Consider the following 21,964-nt stretch of genomic DNA (forward strand, 5'->3'; position numbering starts at 1 on the left):
TAAAAGCTTAATGAGTGTTTTCGGAAAAATCATTGGCTAATGGGGCAGCTGACCCCAATTGGCTTGAAACAGCTCACTCAGCACTTTGAACAACAACAAAAAACACAGTATCCCACCATTCAGATGCTTTAAGGACAACTGAATCGGCCTCATAAGCAGTTTGATGCAATAGAAGATGGGCTTAACTAGGTGCATCATATTATGTTAAGAGATGTGGATGTGGGCTGTGGAACTCAGTAGCATCTGCAAAGAGAATGTCATGTCTTTGTGTAAATGACTGGTTCAAATTGAGTGTTGGGTGTTGTGCGTTCTATCTTCATCTCCGTATGGAAGTTGTGTGGTTGCGTTTCATTCTCAGGGCTCTCCCTCTTTATTCGTTTCTCTGTTGGCTGCTTCTTTATTCCCAGATTGGGTTCCTTGTGTTATTAATTCCTAATTGGCTGTGAGAAACGGGCTCTAGATGTAGGTCCATTTGTAAATATTAGCTCTTAGTCATGGTATAAAACTTTAGTTCAGATCGCTGGTGATGATCCACCTTTGAGATTCATTTTCAATGTAAGATCATTAAGTTAAAAAAAGAATAATCACACAATTTGTTTCCAGTACACCATGTTTTATGAATCAAATGTTCAATTAACCTCGACTCAGAGGGTGTATTTTTGTCAGTAAATTATTGATTTGCATGTGAACTAAAAACAATTTATAAGGCATTGGTTGAGTTTTCAGGTTCCGGTGAGTCACTTTTGCTAAAAGCTGCTGGCATCACTTCACATCACCTTCTCTAACTCTTCCAACTGTTCTGTGACTCGACCGCGTGTCTATGCTGACCGTCAGTCACATGATGGCGTGTAAGCAAGAGAAAAAACATTTTACCCACACAATATGGACAACCCTATGTTATAGCCCTTTTACTTTGTACTGCATCTTGTAAGTTAATAAACCACCACTCAAATGAAAGAACAGGCAGAGGACAGAGTCTGCTCTTAGCCTCGTTTTACATGCCCGACATGTAGCTGGGCCGTGTGCCAAGATTGCCTCTTTAGCAGGTGAAATGTCCAAGTGGCTTTCCAAAGTCCTCGGGGTGCAGAGCACTGCTGGTTTCTTTAAGGTACTTTTCACTGTAGCTGTGTGATTGAGGACCGACTTCAGCCTGCAAACAACCCCCCCTCCCCTCAGGGGGGGGGTCTGAGGGGAGGGGGGGGGTCTGCAATTAAATACCTGACGGAATAAAAAAATAAATAATCCTGCACTGTCCCAAGGCCCGAGGACCAGATTTGGGGATAACTCGTCGAGGAGCCTGCATTCTGTAATTAGGATAGACATTGTAATAAGGAGGGATCATCTGGCACTAATCTGTCACAGCTCACCACTTCTTCAGTGCATGACTGCCTCTGTGCCAGACAGCTCATGGAGCGTACCAACTGATCAGACCCCTCATTCCCCCAGGTGGAAGATTTATGGCTGAGTCACTCTCATTTAGTAACCAACACCATCCCAAATTTTAGATTTAAACAGAACCCATGCTATACACTCTGCAGGTGACTGACTAAATAGCTGGGCTGTCTGCTTAATAAAATAAAGAGGAAGTCATTCACACCCATCAAATGGAACTTTTAGGTGCGCAGTCAAACGTGACATAAAGAAGGTGTCGCCCCAGCTTCACACCAATAAAGGTATTGACATGAACTGATTGTCACTTAACGCCTGCTCTGTCTATGATGCTCCCGTCACTGTGTTTCCCCGTGAAAACAAATCCATAACATTTCACCAAACACAAACAGGACTGGAATTTGCAAACACAGTGTGTGACACCAGTGCCCTCTGGTGGTCTGACACCAGCTGTGAGTCAGTCGATGGCCAGTTCAAACTACAGCTGGTTGTATGTTATTTCAATATCTTTTCCGGGATGCCCTTGTGGAGGTTTCGTAATGAAATAAAATTTCGTAATTTCTCCTGTTATCTTCAGCATACATTCCCAAAACGCAGTTTAGAGCAAAGGTTTTATTCATGATCACATTACAATGCCAGCTTTTTTTTTTTTCTAAATATCTATATACATTTGCATAAATGTAGTGGTTACCAAAGCACTGGGGTGGATTTGCATAATAAAGGCACAGGATAACAATAAAAGATACAACAAAAAGAGAACTATAATCACAATTGTCAGCGTTCGTTTGAGTTCCACTTAGTTGGTTTCTTGCAGAATCAGAGGATTCTAAGAGTCGACCTCCGTGTCTCGACTTTGTATTTTAAAGAAGTAGCTTTGGGGTATGGCTGTAGATGAAAGTCACTCAATTTAAATAATCACAACGTTTGCTCTTTTAATGATTGGTAGAAAATTATAAACAGGTACGACCTTTACACTGGTATTGACATCACTGCCGGCCCCAGAAATAGCTATTTGTCAGTCAGAGCTCCGAGCCGGCTTCTACTCTCACCAACGGTTACTCTGAGCGGCGACTTCCAGATCCATGATTCGTGGTAGTCGACCACTGGCTCCGCCCTCCAAGTATCCTGGCTTCACAGTGGGTGTGTCCGAGAGCCTCCTCTTGCTCTTGTTGAGGTCTTGATTGAAGAGGGAAGAAGAAGAAAAACACGTTTTTTTTTATCACACTCACAGTGGACGGCAAACAGGACGGACATCAGATTCTCACCTGAGATCGCAATCAACATCTTACGCCTCGCTCCAAAGGTGGAGACACCGACTTCCTTCAGGTCTTCATCAGACAGAGTGAGGAACGTCTGGTAGTCAATCTGAGTATACATAGATGCCAGATTGTGTTTGTTTTTATTATTATTATTGTTGTTATTGTTATTATTACTATATATATATATATATATATTATATTACCTCTTGTTGTTCAAACACATCTATGTACTTAATTAGCCCGAGTTGACAGAGCAGCTCAGGTAGGTCGTCTGTCATCATCTGGGGGGAGGGGCTCCGCTGACTGCAAGTCGACGGCCGCCTCGATGAGCACACGCCCTCAAAGTAGCTGCTGCCGCTGCTCTGGTAGCACTCCACTGGACGTGAAAAGGTCAAAGGTCAGAGGCGGTTTAGAGACAGACAAAAAAAAAAAAAAAGGAAACTCGAAAGTGACACGTGTACAACTTACGAGGTTTGTCATTCCTGCTTCGGTTTACCGACGACGCGAATGCAGGGAAGGAGGAGGTGGATGAGGAGAAAGAGGAGGGAGGTGAGGAGGGGGAGGATGAAGAAGAGGAGGAAGAGGAGGAGGAGGAGGGATGGACAGGCAGTGACGAAGGTGTCGACCCGCGTCTGTCTCGCCAGTTCTCAGAGTTGCTCCCGTTGCACATCTTCCCCATCTGCGTCGCCCATGGCTTCACAGGGAGAGAAATGATGAGGATATTAAAGTTTGATCCGTTTCTTTTATCATCAAATATTTTACACACTGCAGCACAGAGTTCTTCTGTCAGTGTCCCCTTCTTTCATCTGTCTTTCGGTGCCTGTGGCCATGGGTGGCGACATCAGTATCAATTGGTCATTGAACCTTTTAATCGTGAAACCGATCTAGTTCATACTTATCTATGTAGTGGACACTGAATGCCACCTCAGAGCTGTCAGAGTCTACAGGGGAGGACTGTCTCTTGCTGTTATTGACCCAGGTAGGTCTTTGTCCCCATCTCTTGATACTGAGCTGTTTTAAGTTGTTACAGAGCCGCAGAGATGAGCTCAGGTAAACGGGTTGCCAAGGAGTAGCTGTGTTGACCGAGGCGATGGTATCAGACCCCAGGAAATTGAGTGCACAAATTGGCAGTGCTAAACACAAGGTTAGATAAATGCTGCAAACTGTGAGAGGCCGACACCAATAAACCAGGCTGTGTAAGTGGGCCATGATGGGATGTTCTTTTTCTCTCCCCCCCCTCACCCCCCACCACCACCACCACACTGCAACAAAAGACATCTTAAACGGATTAAGCCAGTTCACACAGAAATATGCAGGCCATGCCAAGCTAGCAATCGTACCTACCTGTTGTTGGCTGGTGCTCAGGTAGGGCTTGTAGCTGCGGCGGCTGATGTTCCGGAGCTCTTTGACAGCCTCCGCTGGCATTGACTTGGAGAAGCCAAGGCCACTCCAGGTGTCTGTGGGTGTCCGGACCTCAGTGACCACAGGCTTCCTCTGCATGGCTGACGGACATGAAGCAGATTCAGAGACTTCAGCTGGCTTTGACACAAGCAGTAAACTTGACTCAGTTCAGAACAATTGACACCACTTTATCCTGTATCCATTGCAGTGCAGCGTCTGTTAAACGTATTGAATCGCGTAAATAAAAAGTCGTAAATAAGTAATGGTGTAGAATAAAAATCAACCATTATTGTGTCTGATGGATGTTGGCACAAAGCTGGTCATGGCTCTTTTACTCCAGTAGGTGAATTATGTTTTCAGGTTTAATATCCATTTAAACCCCATTTAGCTCATCGCCAACTCCTACTAAATGCTCCACCAACACTGTCCACCTGCTGTTTGCTGCTGGGCAGGTTGTGTACAGTGGGTTTTCTGCGGTTTAAGCTTGAATGGGCAATGCGCCACATCTGTGATTTCGCCATTTGAAGCCATGAAACCAAACTCCTAGCTGACAGTTATACAGACAGGTTAAAACTTGTAAATTGTTAAAAGACTGAGGTGTCGTCATTAACACTGAACCTTGAATATAAATGTCATTTATTCCATTGTTAACATGAAAATGTCGACGATAGGGGGGAAGTTTGTGCCTACACAGCACCGTTGCACAGAAATAGGCACGTGGTCCATTCATTTCAAATTATATGTCCACGCTATCCGTACCATGCGAACATATCTGCCTGCAGCTTATCCATCATGGAAATGCTTTCGCAGGTGTTCTACGTCTTCAGTGATATTTCGGAGTGGGACAGGCTGGGTTCAGGTGATAAATAATGGCTCTCAAACTGTGCCTGTATCTGCCAGCGCGCGTGGCACAATTAATAAAAGTCAAATTGCCGAGACTGAGACGGATACACACACTCGCACGACAAACGGGAGACCGCGGGCCTCTTCTGGCACCGAAACGCCATCCATGTGTGAATGTGTGATAAAAAAAAAAAAAAAACTGCAACAGTACTCCACAAAGACTGCAATATCATCAGGATTATAACTGGTCTGTTGTCATATGGGAGCTGATGTGTGTGTGTGTGTTTTGAGTAAGTGTCCCATTCATATAGTGGCATATGGGTGTTTTAATGACTGCAAGGCAGATGGTCCATTCAGACTGCTAATTCATATTCCCATAAAGCAACACTGGGGGAGTTTAGTACCATTTGGCTGCAGCTCTCATTCGTCATGACGGATGAGCTGTTGTGTGTGTGTGTGTGTGTGTGTGTGTGTTTGTAGTACGCTGTGAGGACATATTTTTAATTCAAACCTATATTTGTGAGGACATTTTAGACATTTAGATATGGGGTGAGGGACTAGGGAATGCATTATGTCTCTTAGTGGTGTCACTTAGTCTGCTGTATAAGAATGTGAGGGTGTGTGTGTGTGTGTGTTCGTATGGGTGTCTTTGTGAGGACCAAAACATGTATAAACCTAAGGGAGTGAGTACAAAAAGACCTTTTTCAGGATTAAGACGTGGTTTTAGGGTCAGGCTTAGAATTGGGTTTAAGTTAAGGGTTAGAGTTAGGTCCGATTGAGAGAGGGAGAACTTTTGGCTGACTTTATTTCAGGGCTAAGTTAGCCACACACACCGAGAGAGAAGGAGAGTGAACGACGTCTGTATGCATGTGTTCTGTCTGCATTGTTTTCTGCCTTGTGTGAATTAGGACAGAGTGCCAATGCTACTCTATTAGAACTTTGGCACGGTGCAGTCCATAAACAGGTCCTTTAATCAGTTGTCTTGGCAGTGAACAGCAGTGAAATGCCCCCCTTTATCAAACCCCTGCCGATGCTTGGGACATAAATGAGCCACCAACATATTCATAATAAAATAAAATAAATCAATTTATCGGCAGTAAATTATTATTTCAAACTTTTACTTGCACTTCATTCCCAGTATGAGACAGAACGTGACAGTGACAGAAAGAAATATTAAACACTTTGGAGCACTAACCTCTGGTTGCCAGCAGTTTCTTCTTCTCATAGTCATCATCCTGCAAAGCACACACAGCAAATAAAGCATATAAATAATGTATGAAATGTCTTTATTTGTTTTATTTGGGTTTGTAGAGGAGAGGCAGGTGGTATGCAAATAAAAAAAAAAAGGAACAAACACCTGCTTTAAACAACATCTCCTGCTGCTGTGGCTGTAAACATGTTAATCCTTCATGCAGCAACCTTTGAGACACTACGGTGACAAGAAAATCAACTCTTGGCGGGTGTCATGGGACATGCAGATCCACAGGTTACATAACCTGAGTCAGTCCTGTTTGCTGTTTGCGCTTTGTGCTCTTTCTTTTCTGCTTAAACACACCTAAACCTTTTGTTCTTCAGTGGCGTCTTCACATCCACTTGGAAGAAGCCAAGTGAGGACACGGGGGGGGGGGGAGAAAAAATGAGCTATGTTTTTCCTCACCTCCGCCTTGGATGAGTCAGTGCAAATATCCTGAGCCAGCATCATGTCTCTCCTCAGGCTGTTCCTCCGCTCACCCCCTGCACCGTCAAACTCGACATTCAGCAATCTGGCATATTCAGAGGAGACAAACACACATGTGCATGTTTAGATTAACATGTGACGATCACTGCAACACGACGGGTGGACTTCAGCCTCAAAATGCAGTGGAATAATGGAGCGTGTCTCTGTTAGGCAGGAGTTGTGTCATTATAACGGCAAAGTATTCTTAAGGACAGAATAAGTGACTAAAATATAGAACAAGGTCAACATGCATTCATTTATTGAACTCTGTTTCCAGATATGGTACAAGCAGGGGTGTGCGTGTGTGTGTGTGTGAACTGCCTCAGGCCAGCAGTAATTACCCCACTCCCTCTTTCTCACCTTCCATACAAAGAGAATCATTTATTTTTAGGTACTAACTAACACACAGGTTAACATTAGAATAAGCCCTCCCCCTGGAAACTGACGTAAGGCTACACAATCCCCCTGTGAATGCTCACCTGCAGGTCAGAGCCTGTCCAGTTGAATGTCGTCTGCCTTGGCCAAAGACTTTGGTGGTTTCGGGGCTTTGGAGACTCCCCCTGCGACCCATTAACGCCACGCGGCTGCTGATGTTGTTGATGACATCGCACACCTTAGATGACGCTGACATTAGCGCGACCTTGGAACTCTCATCCTCTGATTGGCCACACTGATCCTCATTCTCTGGTATCTGGAGTGAGATGGTGAGAATAGTTCAGTTTTATCTGTCCAGAATTACTTATTGTGTACTGGAAGCAGCTTGAATAGAAAACGGTGACAAACCTTCTCCAGTGGACGACTCTCTGTTCCCTTCAGCCCCGTCCTCCCCTCTTCGGCAGGAGGAGTGAGGCCTGGTGGGGGTGAGGGCCGGTGCTTTATGCCAGTCACCTCTGGAATGGGAGCAGGGATTGGACCTAATCAAAGTGAAGGGCACACAATGATAGTGAGTGAAAGATATCACCAGAAAACCAGACGCAAAAACACAGGCAATTAGTTCTTGTCCATGTTTATTCTGCGTATTTTGAATGTGAGCCTTAAAACAAGCTTGAGTAGAAAGGAGTGAAATATGTGGAACAATTTATTCAAGCACTTTATTCAAGATTTTTTAAGATAGATATAGATAGATATCTATCTACAGCTATAGATAGATAGATAGATAGATAGATAGATAGATAGATAGATAGATAGATAGATAGATAGATAGATAGGATACTTAAGATTTGCTGTGACATGTAGAAACGCTGAAATATTTATAAACACCACACACAGATGGAAACAGAAACTATAATTTTGTTGCCAGCCGGACTGATTTTTAATCCTTGTGGACACAACAGCGGAGCATTCGCCAAAAATAAACACAACCTCAAATAATGTTGCTTGACCAAAACAAGACAAAATAGCACACATTCACACTCACATTCACTCAACATTACTGTTTTTAAATGTGCTCAAATTAGAGTAGATTAGGTTGTTTGTGTTTTTCCTTTTTCCTAAAACCAATATGTAATAGATGACGGTTTTTATCTCGTAGAAAATAAGACGATTCGAGTAAAATTGCAGCTGTTTTCAGCAAATTCATCTGTGGGGAAAGTGCTAGGTGCTTGTGGGTGTGCAAGGCTGTCTGTTACAATATCTGAACCTACTGTGCTCTAATAAATGTCAGTGACATTTGGATGGAAACACACCTTGACAGGAATATACAGCATAGCATTGCCTTACCTTGCTCAGATAGACGAAGCTGCTGCAGCAACATATTCAACCAGTAGTTGGTCAGTCCGTTGCTGTTTAGCAGGGGGTCAGGGGTCGCCTCAGTTGCCTTGGCAGTCTCACAGGAATCCAACCCCAGAAGCAAACAGCGGGCTTCATAAAGACTGGAGATGTTTCTTTCGAGACCTTTGACCACCACTGACTGATAAATGTATACCAACACAGAGGTTTACGTCAGTTTTCAACTCAGAGGGAAAATTCAAGGAATATTTCGAAAGACATAAAGACAGAAATAAGCACAAGATGGGACTGCTGCCCAGACATCGACATGACGAAATCACCATTTCTATTCAGATGATGGCGCAAAACACAACATGAAAGCAGCAAAGCCAAAGGGATAAAACTGTACCTTGCTGGTCTGTTTTACTTTGGGCTTGATACTAATGAAGACGCCCAGGTTTTGCATCATCTGAGCCACTTTAGAAGAATCCGCCTCTCCATCTTCGCGCATGTCAAACATCAAACACACAGGCAGACAGTCCTAGACATGCCAACAACAGATAGAGACAGATTTTTATCACTACAAAAAAAGTGACAAGTCGACATTTGTTTATATTTAAAAGTTACACGGCGCAGTTTTAACATATTTCTGTCCAAACAAAAACACCCCGCTGTACCATGAGCTGCTGCCGAGCCAGACACACGCCATCGGGGGTGCCCTGGATGAGCAGTGAGGGGGGACTCTGAGGAGCACTGAGGTCTGGTAAGATGATCTGGGTCTGGGTCTGGTGCATGACACTCAGGAAGTGAGCTCCGTTCTGACCCAAAAGGAACAGGTGCTGCTGAGAGGTGACGTCCAGTTGGCTGCTCACCATAGCGCCTGTGACCTCCGGCCTGAGCAGCAGGTCCATCAGGACGCAGGTCGCTTTCTGACAGGTGATGACACATGTGTATGCGTATTCATACATGACACACTGGATGTTGCTGTGGATTCACTTTCTCACTAACATGCTTCATGCTAACCTTGACAGCCGCTGCGTTGCCCTGCAGGCCCCAGACAGTGCAGCAGCTTCCATAAAACGCTGCCTGAGCCTGAGGCTGCGGCGGCACGGCCCTGAAGCTCACGCTGACGCCCAAAGTCTGCACTACCTGCTGGATAAGTGGCGAGCCCGCATCTGGAGGAGCCTGAGGCACCAGACTGACTGGTAGGTCAAAGGTCAAGGACAGAGGCTGCAGGTCCTGGGTCGGCAAAGATTGTATGGTTTGTAAGGGACATGGGAGAAAGAGGGGAGACATTAAACAAAGAGAGGACAAAAACAGACAGAGGCCTGTCTTCTTTGTGACAGCCACGTTATTCATCACTCCATTGATCTCTGTGTCTGACAGAAGTGAACAAATGGAGTTTTGAGACACATGGAAATCTAAGATGGGTATCTGTACGTTGAACACTTACTCTTATCTTCCTCCTGGCTTCCTCCACTCCCTCTATGGGCCCAGCAATGGAGACCTGGTAGAAATTGTGTAAAAATAAATGGCTTTTAAATGATTTTTTTTCCTATAAACAGCACTTAGCAGCTCATTAAAATGCCACCTCAGAGATTGTTACCTGATTGCTTTTCTCTCCCATTGCATTGTGGCGATTGGAGTCAGGGAAATGGATGTGACAGGATGTGACTTCCATCACTCTTTTTATGTTTCCACCACCTTTGCCAATAACGTGGGAGTGCTCTGTATAGGCCACGTCCATCTTCAGAGTCACCTTGTTCACCTAGATTTTAAACAAACGGACTACTGTGGTGTCATTTGTGCAGATTAGGGGATACATCCACCAACGGTTAGGCATTATTTCTTCATAGGGTCAGTGTGTAACATTTATGGGGAGGATTAGGGGCAGATTGGCAGAAGTTGAATATAATACCTATAAGTTTGTTTATATAAATTGATAATTGCTTTAAAATACAAATAATTTGGATTTCATAGTTTTTCAGGAATTAGCCTTTTATATGGACTTCGGGAAAAGCCATTGCTGCCGTCTGCCATCTTGCACTGCCATGATTCTATAGCAGCATTTGCATTTTTGCCTTTTGAAACAGGGGCTTATTACACAATTGAAGAAAAGGGTCTCTGTCCACAGAAACCTGACGCACAAACCAACGAAGAAGGAGGAAATAAAGAATATAAGTGGGACAGTAGAAGAGTGCAGAGGGTTGTGTTTAGAGAGGATGTAGATCTGATGGTTTTCAAAGTAGAGGACCTTACAGCATGCATTGTTATCTGCAGTATCACTATGATATATCTCTAATTCTTACTCACTGGATCTTTAAATCATAAAAATCGACCAACCCTCACCCTTGTTTCCAAAACTTCTAAGATCTTCTTTTTGGCTTCCAACACATTGGATCGTTTCCCTTCCACCTTGACGTGTGGATCTAGATAAAAAAAAATAGAAGTTCAGGTTCACAGAAAAGACCCTAAATGGTCATTTATTGTACTTAAAATTGCAGTGCGTAACTCTTTATGTTATTATTCTGCCTCTGTTTGGTCCCTGTGAACAGAAACGGTGTATCATGGCATGCATGCTGTATCCAAACACAGGCTCTGTCACCTGCCTCTATCAGACCTGACTGAGGCAGGTGGAGGCAAGAAGTGTTTATCCCACCAAACTGCTGAATGAGGGTTTGTTTTTTGAGGCAATTCTTTGTGTTTTTGCTTATACCCCACCATATCAGACTAGCATACTGTTTCTGGTGCCTCTGTCTGTCTTGACATGAAACAGATCACTTCCTGTGTGCAGCAAAGGAGTGACACTGCACTACACGAGACTACATGGACAATGGCTCGACTCTAAACAGGCATTTATGTATATTTGAGTTACACACTACAGTTTTAAGTTGTCATGACAAAATGAATCAGTTTGCAGGAGAAAGCCAAAGTGGAAAAACACAAGACACAGCGTGTGTGTGACTGAAAATCAGGAGTTTGACACCTTTCTTTGATTTGGCTCCGATCTTCAGCTTGGACGGCCACTTCACCTGAGTGTTAGTTTCTCTCATCACCTGTGAAAGCCCCAACAACAGGAGAGCGTGACAAACAAAGACGGAGCAGTCACAAATCACAATGCAACACATCCACACAGAGCAGATCACTGTGATCCCACCAAACAAAGCCTGATTTGCATTTCAAAAGCTGCCATTACAGCCTCCACAAAACTGGTAATCACTGTATGAAGAGTATGAAATGTGTGTTAAAATGGTGGCAGGGATGCTCTTGTTGATCTACATTTAACCAGGAGGTGTTATGCTCTCATGATTACTTTGGGAATATAGATTACTCTTCTTTGTTATATTCTCTCCTCGGATTCTTCAATAAAAGTGTGGGGTAACGTGTGATTAACTTACTCTCTCAAAAAACTCCTCTCCTGTCTCCACGTCGCCGTGCTTTGGAGCTGAAAGGTGCAAAGAGAGCAAACGTCAAAAACATGCAATCGTGCAAGGCACAATTTCTCACATTGTGTCTTCTTTTTATTGCACAATAATGTTTCGGCATTAACAACGTGTGCAAAGTCAACATTTAAATGTTTACTTGACCAATGGCCAAGTGACTGGAACAAGAGGTTGCCTGGAACATAAACAATTTTAAAAGGCCATCGTTCCAGGTTGACATTTACAGGGTACGGGGGCGGCCCGAGGAACGCCCTCACCCCCCCCTCATCACTATGGGTTACGCTGGTCAGAGCTGAGGAATGGGAAGAGAATAGTATGGGGTGGCGAGAAACTGGATGGTAGGCAACCGCAAATTAGCCTAGTGACAGCTCATCACATTGATGGCATTTGCTGACGCAAAGACCTCACACTTGCACAAAAACTTGAAATAATATCTTAAATATAAAGGAGCGTGCAACAAAAGGCGCTCCAAGTGCAAGAGACGCCAAGTGCGGTGTGACAGATCGTCACCGATCAAACCACAGTCTTAACTGCACACACACTTAAACAAGCCAGAGCTGTTAGAACTCAACCTGTTCACCATCGAGAGAGCCTGTGCAAGGACGCTCAGACAAACGTCAGCCTCGATCTGCAGCAGTAGCACACGTCAGAATGATTTCTCCCATTTGTCCTAAACCTGCCAGGCAGTGAAAACTAACACTTCTGCTTCACAAACAGGAACGATAATGGCAACAAATTCTGATGAACGTACAAACAATTACAGATCATAAATCACTGGGATACAGCAACAGGAGTTTAGTGGATGACAGGTGTACTGATGGCGACAACAAGGGAGTGGGCAGCTGGAGGCCCTGACAAACACACAAGGTCAGGTAGATAAAAAGGCATGGGAGGAGGAGGAGGAGAAACAGCATAAGCATCAGGGGAAAAAAAAAAAGCTTTCACTCACCATACAACATGTTCTCCAGCTTCTTCCTGTCAATCCTGAACCTCTCCTCCAACCACTCCGGGTCCAAACTCGGCCCTTTTGCAATCTCTTGCACAGGGCTTCCTCCTGTGTTCTCTTCTTCCTCATCCTCTCTTCCCTCTCTGTCACATTGGGCCTCACTGGACTCAAGCTTTGCTGCTGAGTCGGGTTCTACGCTACTTACCAAGTCAGGCTGCTGTGGTGCTACAGAGGCCAGGACCACAGAGCTCTCCTCAGTGGTGGTGGTGGCCATAGCAGGACTGAGCCCTCGTCAATGTTTGTGTGTGTGTGAGTAGTATATGTGCATGTGTGACCAAGGAGACGGGCAGGGAGAGAAAAAAGGGGAGAGAGGGGTGAGAAACACCCCCTGTCTCTTTTCTTTAAATTCCCCCGCCCCCTTCTCTTAGTTTAGTACACAAATCCAATGTCTTTCCCTTCAAGCTGCTTGAAGCTTGAGAGATTGGCTGCTGTGGCCTTGTATTGCATGGAGGGAAAGCCACTTCTTCACTACAACACAGACCATGTCTTCTTTACCTGGCTCCAGATAGGTAAACAAAATCTGCAGCTTACTGAGGTTGACTCTGAACAAATCCTCTCTAATCCTCATTTTACCATCCACAGATTGTGTGGATAGATACTCTAGATGCTAGAAAATGTCCTAAAGAGGTAACAGATACAGGATCTCTCTCTCACACACACACACACTGACTTCCTGCAAACCATCCTCACACCAGCCCACACAGCTAACATAATAAACAGGTCATCCAATTGGATTCCACTGCATGTCCGTCCCTGTCTGTCTGTCTGTCCTCCCTCCCTTTCGTCTGAATGAGACCTACAAAAGACTAGAGATTCCAGAGGTCGGGGGGAAGGAGAATAGGGGGGAGCATCGCAGCAGTCAGTGTGTGGTGTTTGTTTGGAGGGGGAAGCAACCCCTCCAAACAAACACCACAATGCTGGGGATTAAGAAAAATGCCATGTCAAAATATGTAAAATGAATGTTCTGGAAATGTGACTTGTAATTGATGTTCTTATATTAATATAAAGGATTATTATTTGAGTTATTACCCATAAATGAATGTGCATACATGTGTTGTAGCTGGTCTAGTTAAAGGCAAAAATGTCACACAATCTTGCCCATGATCCCTCCCTAGGATCATAACATGGGGATACTATTAATGGGGTATAAACAGATGGGGTATAATGAACAACACACACTGCAGATCATAAATGTGATTGGACATAAAAACACAGCTTTTTCTGTGGGATTCACATACCGTTAAATGTATCTTTCAACACAATAACAATGTAAAAGCATAATGTCTAAATGTAAATATTCATTTGCAGACAAGTAATATTTCTCCTGATATAAAGTATAAAACAGCATCCAGGTTCAATATCACCAGCATCTTTAAAATGTACTTGAGTTTATTTACTTTGAAAACAAACTGCTTAATTAGTCAGGTCCGGTGGGGCTATGTTTCCAGCTCAACTCTGTTTTCCATATTGCTCAGACAAATTTGGCCTCAGGTGAGTTGGCAGACATTACTTTACACAGCAGCGATCTTGCTAATATTACAAATGACTGCAGGCTAGACGTATTTGCCTGAGGAGAGTGGTAAGTGAAAGTCATGATGACTGTCACCATGGAAACTGGTCAAGAAGTGAGTTCTTCCAAGATAAAACTTCATGGAGCTCCACCCTCCAGCCCCCCCATTAAGCCCCATCTGACTGGAAGAGAGTGTCTGTTTCCAGTAATACTGTGTCAAGGCATGCGTCACTGTTTGACCCGATGGCAAAGCACAGAAAAGCCAAACTGTCCTGCTGAGTGACTAATGGGCTCATGGTGGTTTACTAAAACAACCCCTGAACCGACCAGTGAATCCTTTATTCATCTGGACATGGTTAGAATTCACCCTCGAGAAATCATTCACCAGTATCCGCCCTCCTGGATGAAACACACTCACTAATTCAATACCCGATCTCCTGGATCTACAGTGTTGCCAACAGTGGCACACCAATCCTGAGACACCTCACTAACATATCATTACAAACATTAATGTGTTGTCACCTCTCTCATATTCCTTTTGACGACAAGAGTGCTCAAAACGTTTATGAATTAATAGCAGAAATGTGGTTATGAATTTGGTTTTAATCAAACAGAATTTTCATAAATTCTAGTGGTCTTTATACCTAATTCATCAGAAAGCAGACACTTTAATTGAGAATAAAGTTTTTAAATACTGTCTTTAAATAATGGATTTTGACATTAACTGAATTCAGTACACATTCCCTCAGGTATTTAGTTTTTAGCTTCTCCAAAACGTTAAAAATCAATTTATAATGTCCCATGCATTTTGTAGAATGTGTCTCTCATGTGTGCATGTCATACATAGAGCAGGGTAGTGTTGAGTGCTTTTACTTCACATTCCAATGAAAAATAATTCACTACATGGCTCCTGAATTCCCACAACACAAATCAAGAAAATTAATTTCCAGGATTTGAGATATTATGGGGGTCACAAACAAAGTCAGAATTAAGAATATGTATTTGCAACCAACAGTACTTCACCACTATGTGACCAATGAATTAATGAATGAATGAATCCCTCTAAAATTATTTACACACATCAATAAACCAAAAATCTGATTTCTTTTTTTTTTTAGTTTACTGATGACATGTGATGTTCCATGAGATGTATGAAAATCTGTCTAGACAAATACAAAACAAAGCCTCAAATAAATATCTCTAAAAAGAAAACGTGAAACAAACATAGCAAATATAACAACATCATTTTCATCTTTAGGCAAATAATATATAATCAGGAAAAGAATATTAAATGTATGTTCTTTTCCTGTTCCAATCACGATTTTCATTGGCATTGTTGTTGTAGTTCCCCCAGACGCCGCGTAGTGACGCTGTGAGGTCGTAAACCACCCTTTCTTGCATTGTCAGTCACTTCCGGCAGTCACTTCCAGCACTTCCCGCTCCGTTGCGACTCAACCACGTCCCGTGACTTATTCTAGTTTATTCAGGTTTCATTTTTTTCTGGAATAAACCCACTGCGGCGGCGGACTCTGATGGCGCAGACCGATGTGAACACGTCTGAGGGGCCATAAATGTGTCGTTAAACTTGTGACGGACGAATCATGTGGAGAGTCCACGGTTTTGTTGGAAGAGGTGAGAGAAATGCCAAATACACCTGAGGAACTCACACTGTCATGTTGTTTCTAGTCGGATGTTAATTATTAGTTAGTACGCGTTAACTGTTTAACTAGCAGTGAGTGGAGGTCTGTGTGAGTGGGTGGTGCAGTTACTTGACACTGGCAGCAGGTTTATTTTTGGTTGGTGTCAGTTCCTTTTGTACGGACATGTCTGGCATTTCTGTCTATTTCCAAACTGTCACTGAGCTGCATCACTATCCTGCTACACAATAATGCACTCCACTGAAATGTGAACTCACAATTTTAACTGGCTGCATTAAACACCTACATCGATGAATGCATGATGTGTGGTCACGAGTATTTACACTGAGAGTAAAACGTATAAAACGATCACATTAGTTTGATAAGTGGTTGTATGCTCTTGCTGGTTTGCTAGTGACACCAGGGCTACAGCAATTGATCGATTAGAAATTGATAACTTGATAAAAGGTCTTCTTTATTTGTTAAATGGTTTCCAATTTGATTTATACAATCAAAATCATAATCAATTTAGCTTGTGACTATTTTGTGGTTTGTTTGATCCTCTTTGGTGGTAAAATGCATTATATGGACAAAACAACTACTTGATTAATTGAGTAAATAATGGACAGAATATTCCATTATGAAAATACTTATTATTTGCAGCCCTATGTGACTTTATAAGGCTTTATAAAAACCTGACAGAGAACCTGGCATAGACACATATACCCTGTATGTTATTTAGTAAAAAATTTGTATCACACTGTAAAATGACCTTAATCTTCAATATACCTAGAAATCTTAAAATAATGTATTTTCATATGCATGTAATAATTCAACAAAAGACAGTTAATACAAATGAGTTTACGTTAATGGGTGATTAATACATTGTTTTCTTTTGGGAACCAATATTTGTTCATAAACTTAAAAACGAACTTATCTTAAATAGCTCTCAAATTACTTAAAATACAAGCTTTCTGTACAAGAATTTATAGAACAAGAGATAGTGGTCTATTCATGCATTTTTGTCCATGGGATTTTCTGCCTTGGTTCAGCCTCCTGTCTTTTAAACAGTGACAATTTAAATTTTTTCTCCTGCCACCTCGCAGTTCTACATCGATGCAATGGCAGCGCCCCCCTGCGACTGACCCAGAGCCACCACGTGGAGGATGAAGTCTTCAACAGCTCAGCTGTCCTCTCCACCTCTCGACAATCCTCCGACAGCAGGTGTTACACATCTCCCTGCTTTATTTGACACTGTCCAGATTATTATATAAGTGAAGGGGGGGGGGAGAGAAAATGAAAAGGCCTGAGCATTACTTTGAGCTCTGTATTTTTTCCTTCAAACTATTGGTCGTATTGGCTGATAAAAAGAGAACCTTTGAATTAAGATCAAGCCTCAGACACTGCCCTCATCTCTATCCTATGTTTTTGTTCCTTGATCCCTGTTTGAACCTGTGCCTTCTATGTAGCTCATTCACTGCCACATTTCAGCTGTTTGCATCATACAGTAGCATCTGCTGTGAAGGAAGATTAGTCAAAGGAACAACCACGTGTCCTAAACAGAATTTTTATGACATCTCCATAGCACGGACTGTAAATCGAAACAAAACCACATTGTTGATTGTTTTTTTTCCTCTCAGCTCTCACAATGAGCAGGATGGAGGGAGGAGGAAGAAACACAGAACCTTTCAGTTTGGCTATGCTGAGCTTCCACAATACACAGTGCTGGATGCTGTGGGATGGGTATGTCTGTTACTGCATCAATTAGAAATGTTGAACCAACCACTGCCAGTCCAACATATGGGGGTTTGCTGATATATTGACATGCAGTTGTGTGATGTTGTAAAACAGGCTAAATAATTGTTAAACATGATTACAGAATGAAATTGTGAATGCCTCCACTTGCAGTTTCCAAACAAACAGATGAGGAAAAGGCTCAAAACACACACGTCATTTTCAAATGAATGTCAACTACTGTTACTAATAAAGAATAATCAGGCAGCAATTACTAAAGATTTTAAAATTGTCATTGATTCAGTGCCCTGTTTTGGACTTTGACTGAACAAAGCATTAACACAATAGTCGGTTATTCTGTGTGTTTGTGTGAAAATATTGGGTTATCATACAGACAGGATAGGTGATGTAAATTATGTCATGATGGTTAGCAGGGTGTTATGGGTAATGATAGCTGTGCTAGACTAGTAACAGCAGCAGGTTGAAGTCCTACCTAGCAGCTCTGATGTCTCTCCACAGGGGGCAGCAGCAATTCTGTTTATGCAGATCTGCAAGAGGATCCACTCTCGGTTCTCATCAGGCACAGAACCCGGTCTGATCCCTGGAGCCTTAAATGCCCCCTCTTCCCTGCCAAAGTGTGGCTACCGCATCCTGTTGGAAATCTGTGAGTACTTTTTTTTTAGTTATTGTAACAAAGCAATAAATCCACAAATTCTTTATCTTCATGTCAATTCATGAGATGTGTTTTCAGAATAGATAAACAACGTCTGTTGTTTTTCCCTTTCATTGTGTTGCACAGTGTCCAGGCGTGATGTCCTGCCCAGAGGAAAGAGATTATTGTGCCTTCAGGGGGCGCCAGAACGACAGAACCAAGATCAAACCAAGGCTCATCAGAGCAGCAGCAGCAGCAGCAGCAGCAGTTCAGGTGGTGCCAGTCATCACAGCAGCAGTGAGGGTCAGACCACATGCAGCTCCATCTCTGACCACCAGAGGGCACTCCTCAACCAGAATTCACCTATACCTGGTTTGTCTTTTACTGTTTTTTGTTTTTTTTTAGTTGAAATGGAGTTTGAAGACGGTGTAATATGAAATCTAATATTGTGTCGTAGTATTTGTGGGTGCAGTAAAATAAATAATACATTCATTATCGTAGACACAGAGGAACCACTTCTCTCGGCATCCCATCCTCTCCAGAATGACATCAACACAGAGACTAAAGAAGATGGTCACAAGGTGAGAGTTGCCTTACATTAGTTTATGAGAGGGCTATTTTAAAGACAAAAGTTATTTTGTTTATTCTTCCAAAAAATGTACTGGTTTGTTAATAAATATTAAAAAAAGTCAAATCCTCTTCTGTGTTTGCAGGACATGTCTGAGGAGAGGCTGGAAGAAGCAACAATGAACCTCAGACATGTGGGAGACAGCAGTGTGTCCGTTATTCTCAACATCATTGGTAATGAAAGAAAAAAAAACATTTTAAAACAAACCAAATACACCCGCACTCTCTTCTCTTTGGTTAATATGTAACATCTCTGTGTCCGCTGCAGGTCTAGAAAGTGCCAAGAGGGAGAACTATGAGGAAGCATTCACCTGTTTCCTCGCTGCAGCGCAGCACGGTTACACTAAAGCCCAGTTTAATGTTGGTGTGTGCTATGAGAAAGGCAGAGGAGTCAGCAAGGACAGAGAGAAGGTGAGAATCCAGATGAGTGAGTCATCATTCTGAAACTAATCAGAATTTCTCTTCGTCTATATCAGAGGTCAGTGAGGCCCCCTTTACATCTGGCATTAGATTGTGTTTTCTGTGATCAGATAGCGATCGGATAATGCTTCACCGTAAGCATTTTAGTGAGGCCTCAGAGATGATGTTTTATTTTTCCAGGCTCTGTATTACTACAGAGAGGCAGCAGGCGGTGGTCATGCACAGGCTCAGTACCGCTATGCAAAGCTTCTCCTGACCAGCAGAGTGCAGAGTTTAGAGGAGCTGAACACGGCCATCGACCTCCTGGAACATGCTGCTGCAGCTGGACTCACAAAGGTAGAAGTCATGAAACTAAAATCTGGGAATTGCAAATAATTTGCGTAGCATTCACTGCTGTGAAACAAGTATGACGTGCACCAGTGTTGATGACAGTAAACCATTTCTAATCTTATCAGCAACTTATGGTTTTCAAGCCAACTTGTAGACAAATGTGTAAATCAGAGAACTAGTGAATAAAGTAAAGATTCTCCTGCTTTCTTGCATTGTTGATGTTTACATTGTTCCCACAGATCCTTGAAATTCTTGAAATCTTTGAAAGTTTGTGTATTTGGGGGATAAAAAAACTGATGTCAGGGAAATGCAAATTCCAAGATCTCTGCCTCACCAAAGAACATTGCAGAGTGTGCTGCGAATCAATAAAAGTGGACGCCACGGGAGAAGCGGCTCTCACAAGTTGCCTTCCCATCTTAAGCCGTGTCAGCACAGTCAGTTCTTGAATTTGAAGGAATTAGTCCTGAAACTTTGATTTCAATTTGATGTCAACCAAGGTGTGGGAACCCTGTTTTTACGATACAGTCCTATTTGCTCATTTGATGCCCAACCAACAAAAGAGTAAATGTGACATTGTTCTGTTATTCAGGGTGAGACATGTCCTGTGACCTGATAAACCTTGCATAATTTGAAAATACAAGAATGGAACAAAATGAAAAACTCAAACAATCGAAAGATATGAGCAGTTGTTTGTCCTCCTCGGACTAAAACCACGTCCCCTTTTTAAATGTCTCCCTTCAGGCTCAGCTCTGCCTTGCATCAGTTTATTCCCAGAAGCTAGTAAGAGACGGGAGCAAGTCAGTCCTGTACCTGAAGATGGCAGCACAGGACGGGGTGAGTTCCTTTCTAGATGATTCTAGGTTTTTATCAATGGCCTTATTTGTGGGGGCCCCCTCTCTTCCTCCATCCCCATGCAGTATGTCAGCTCTTCTCATTTAGAAAATGTTTCTCAAAGCCTGTTTTTGTGCGCAGGATGACACTGCCCTGCTGTTCCTGGGTCAGTGTCATGAGCATGGTTTTGGGGTGCAGCAGAACCTGAGGACTGCAATTGAATTCTACAGACAAGCAGCTCAAGCAGGAAACAAGGAGGCTAAGAGGTTACTGATGCCTCCTAATGGCACAGATGTTAAGGGTAAGTACACATTTTGAAAGGCTGGCATTTTATATGAGTCCCTGCCTTTTCTGTACATGTTTCTGAAAACACGGCGATCATTTCTGTGAAGGTTATCACTTGATTTCCTTTCTGTCTCTCTTTCCTCGTCAGTGGGAGATGCTGTGTTGCGCTCCATCAGTTCAGCCCCCTGTTTCTATCGGCAGCCGCAGCAGCCATCGCTCTCCTCTCTGGCCAGTCGTGTCCCTCCCTCCACCAGTCACCCCACCACCCTTCCTGCCCTGCCCCACTCCTGGAGCACTGGGAGCCTGTGTGTGTCTCAAACACTGTCTTCTGCTCCTCTTCACCTCCACCCCCACAGCACAGTGGGAAGAACCTGCCAATGGACAGTGGGTATTGGATAGTTCTCCTGGGGCAGCGCTGGCCAAACTAAGTACTGTTAAGAATGTACTGTTTTTATTTTATGGCATGGATGGGTTTTTTTTGTTGGTTTGTGTTTTTTTACACGAGTGGAAAAGTGTTGGGGTTGTTGTACATAATGTTGAAGTCTGGATTTGAGTGAAAAGTTTTGTACTACTGTTTTTTTTTTTTTTGAATACACTCTCTGACAATAATATGCGCACAGTGGATCCTCTTCTATAGCTATGCTTCTGTTTCGTACAGCGTTTTATAAGCTTCCCTGTAAAATGTTCTCCTCTGAGAGTGTGATCGATGTGCCTTCATGTGGGTTGAGATTTTCAGGTGGTTAATGGTGTCTCGCTGTCCTTGTGACGTGGGTTTAATCACTTCATTTTGTCTCCTGCGAAATGTAGTGCTTTATGTAATTGTCATGTTTTAACAGTGAATGATACAGTTTCTTTACAGGGGAAATGGTTCTATGCTGTGTGTAAATGTAATGTGAAGAAGGAAAAAAAGGGAATGATGTTTAGTAAAAAAAAAAATCCTTAAAAGATTGTTTGTTTACTCAGTTGTTGATACGAAATTTACTGAACATCCTCAACCAGTGTTTCCAAAGATGAAGAACTACCATAACCTATTTCAAAACATAAATCACGACGATAGCAGACGGATGTAGAATGAAAGGGGCGGGGTACATCCTGGACAGGTCACCAGTCCATTACGGGGTGTACAGCATGTATATTCACTCACATTCACACCTATGGGTAATTTTAGAGTGT

General features: G+C 42.9%; 2 protein-coding genes across 2 annotated transcripts; one reads left to right on the forward strand and one right to left on the reverse strand.

Annotated features, from left to right (window-relative positions):
• Positions 1-1,986: 1,986 nt before the first annotated feature.
• On the reverse strand, positions 1,987-13,417 carry bicc2 (bicaudal C homolog 2). The gene is made up of 19 exons (XM_044040317.1): positions 12,709-13,417; positions 11,715-11,761; positions 11,303-11,372; positions 10,666-10,745; positions 9,923-10,084; positions 9,770-9,823; positions 9,340-9,555; positions 8,994-9,245; positions 8,726-8,857; positions 8,329-8,518; positions 7,393-7,523; positions 7,089-7,300; positions 6,550-6,655; positions 6,088-6,127; positions 3,993-4,150; positions 3,117-3,342; positions 2,852-3,024; positions 2,655-2,754; positions 1,987-2,565 (listed from the first exon to the last, which is right to left on the reverse strand). Exons 1-19 carry the CDS (start codon positions 12,977-12,979, stop codon positions 2,435-2,437), a joined length of 2,751 nt encoding a protein of 916 aa, XP_043896252.1. The 5' UTR covers positions 12,980-13,417; the 3' UTR covers positions 1,987-2,434.
• Positions 13,418-15,700: 2,283 nt separating this feature from the next.
• Positions 15,701-21,677, forward strand: dele1 (DAP3 binding cell death enhancer 1). Its single transcript, XM_044040328.1, has 12 exons — positions 15,701-15,907; positions 17,019-17,136; positions 17,553-17,655; positions 18,166-18,310; positions 18,446-18,670; positions 18,800-18,879; positions 19,012-19,099; positions 19,194-19,336; positions 19,526-19,681; positions 20,417-20,509; positions 20,648-20,807; positions 20,940-21,677. Exons 1-12 carry the CDS (start codon positions 15,877-15,879, stop codon positions 21,188-21,190), a joined length of 1,593 nt encoding a protein of 530 aa, XP_043896263.1. The 5' UTR covers positions 15,701-15,876; the 3' UTR covers positions 21,191-21,677.
• The last annotated feature ends 287 nt before the right edge of the window (positions 21,678-21,964 follow it).

Source organism: Solea senegalensis, linkage group LG12 (assembly GCF_019176455.1).
Source record: "Solea senegalensis isolate Sse05_10M linkage group LG12, IFAPA_SoseM_1, whole genome shotgun sequence".
In the NCBI taxonomy this organism is placed as follows: domain Eukaryota; kingdom Metazoa; phylum Chordata; class Actinopteri; order Pleuronectiformes; family Soleidae; genus Solea; species Solea senegalensis.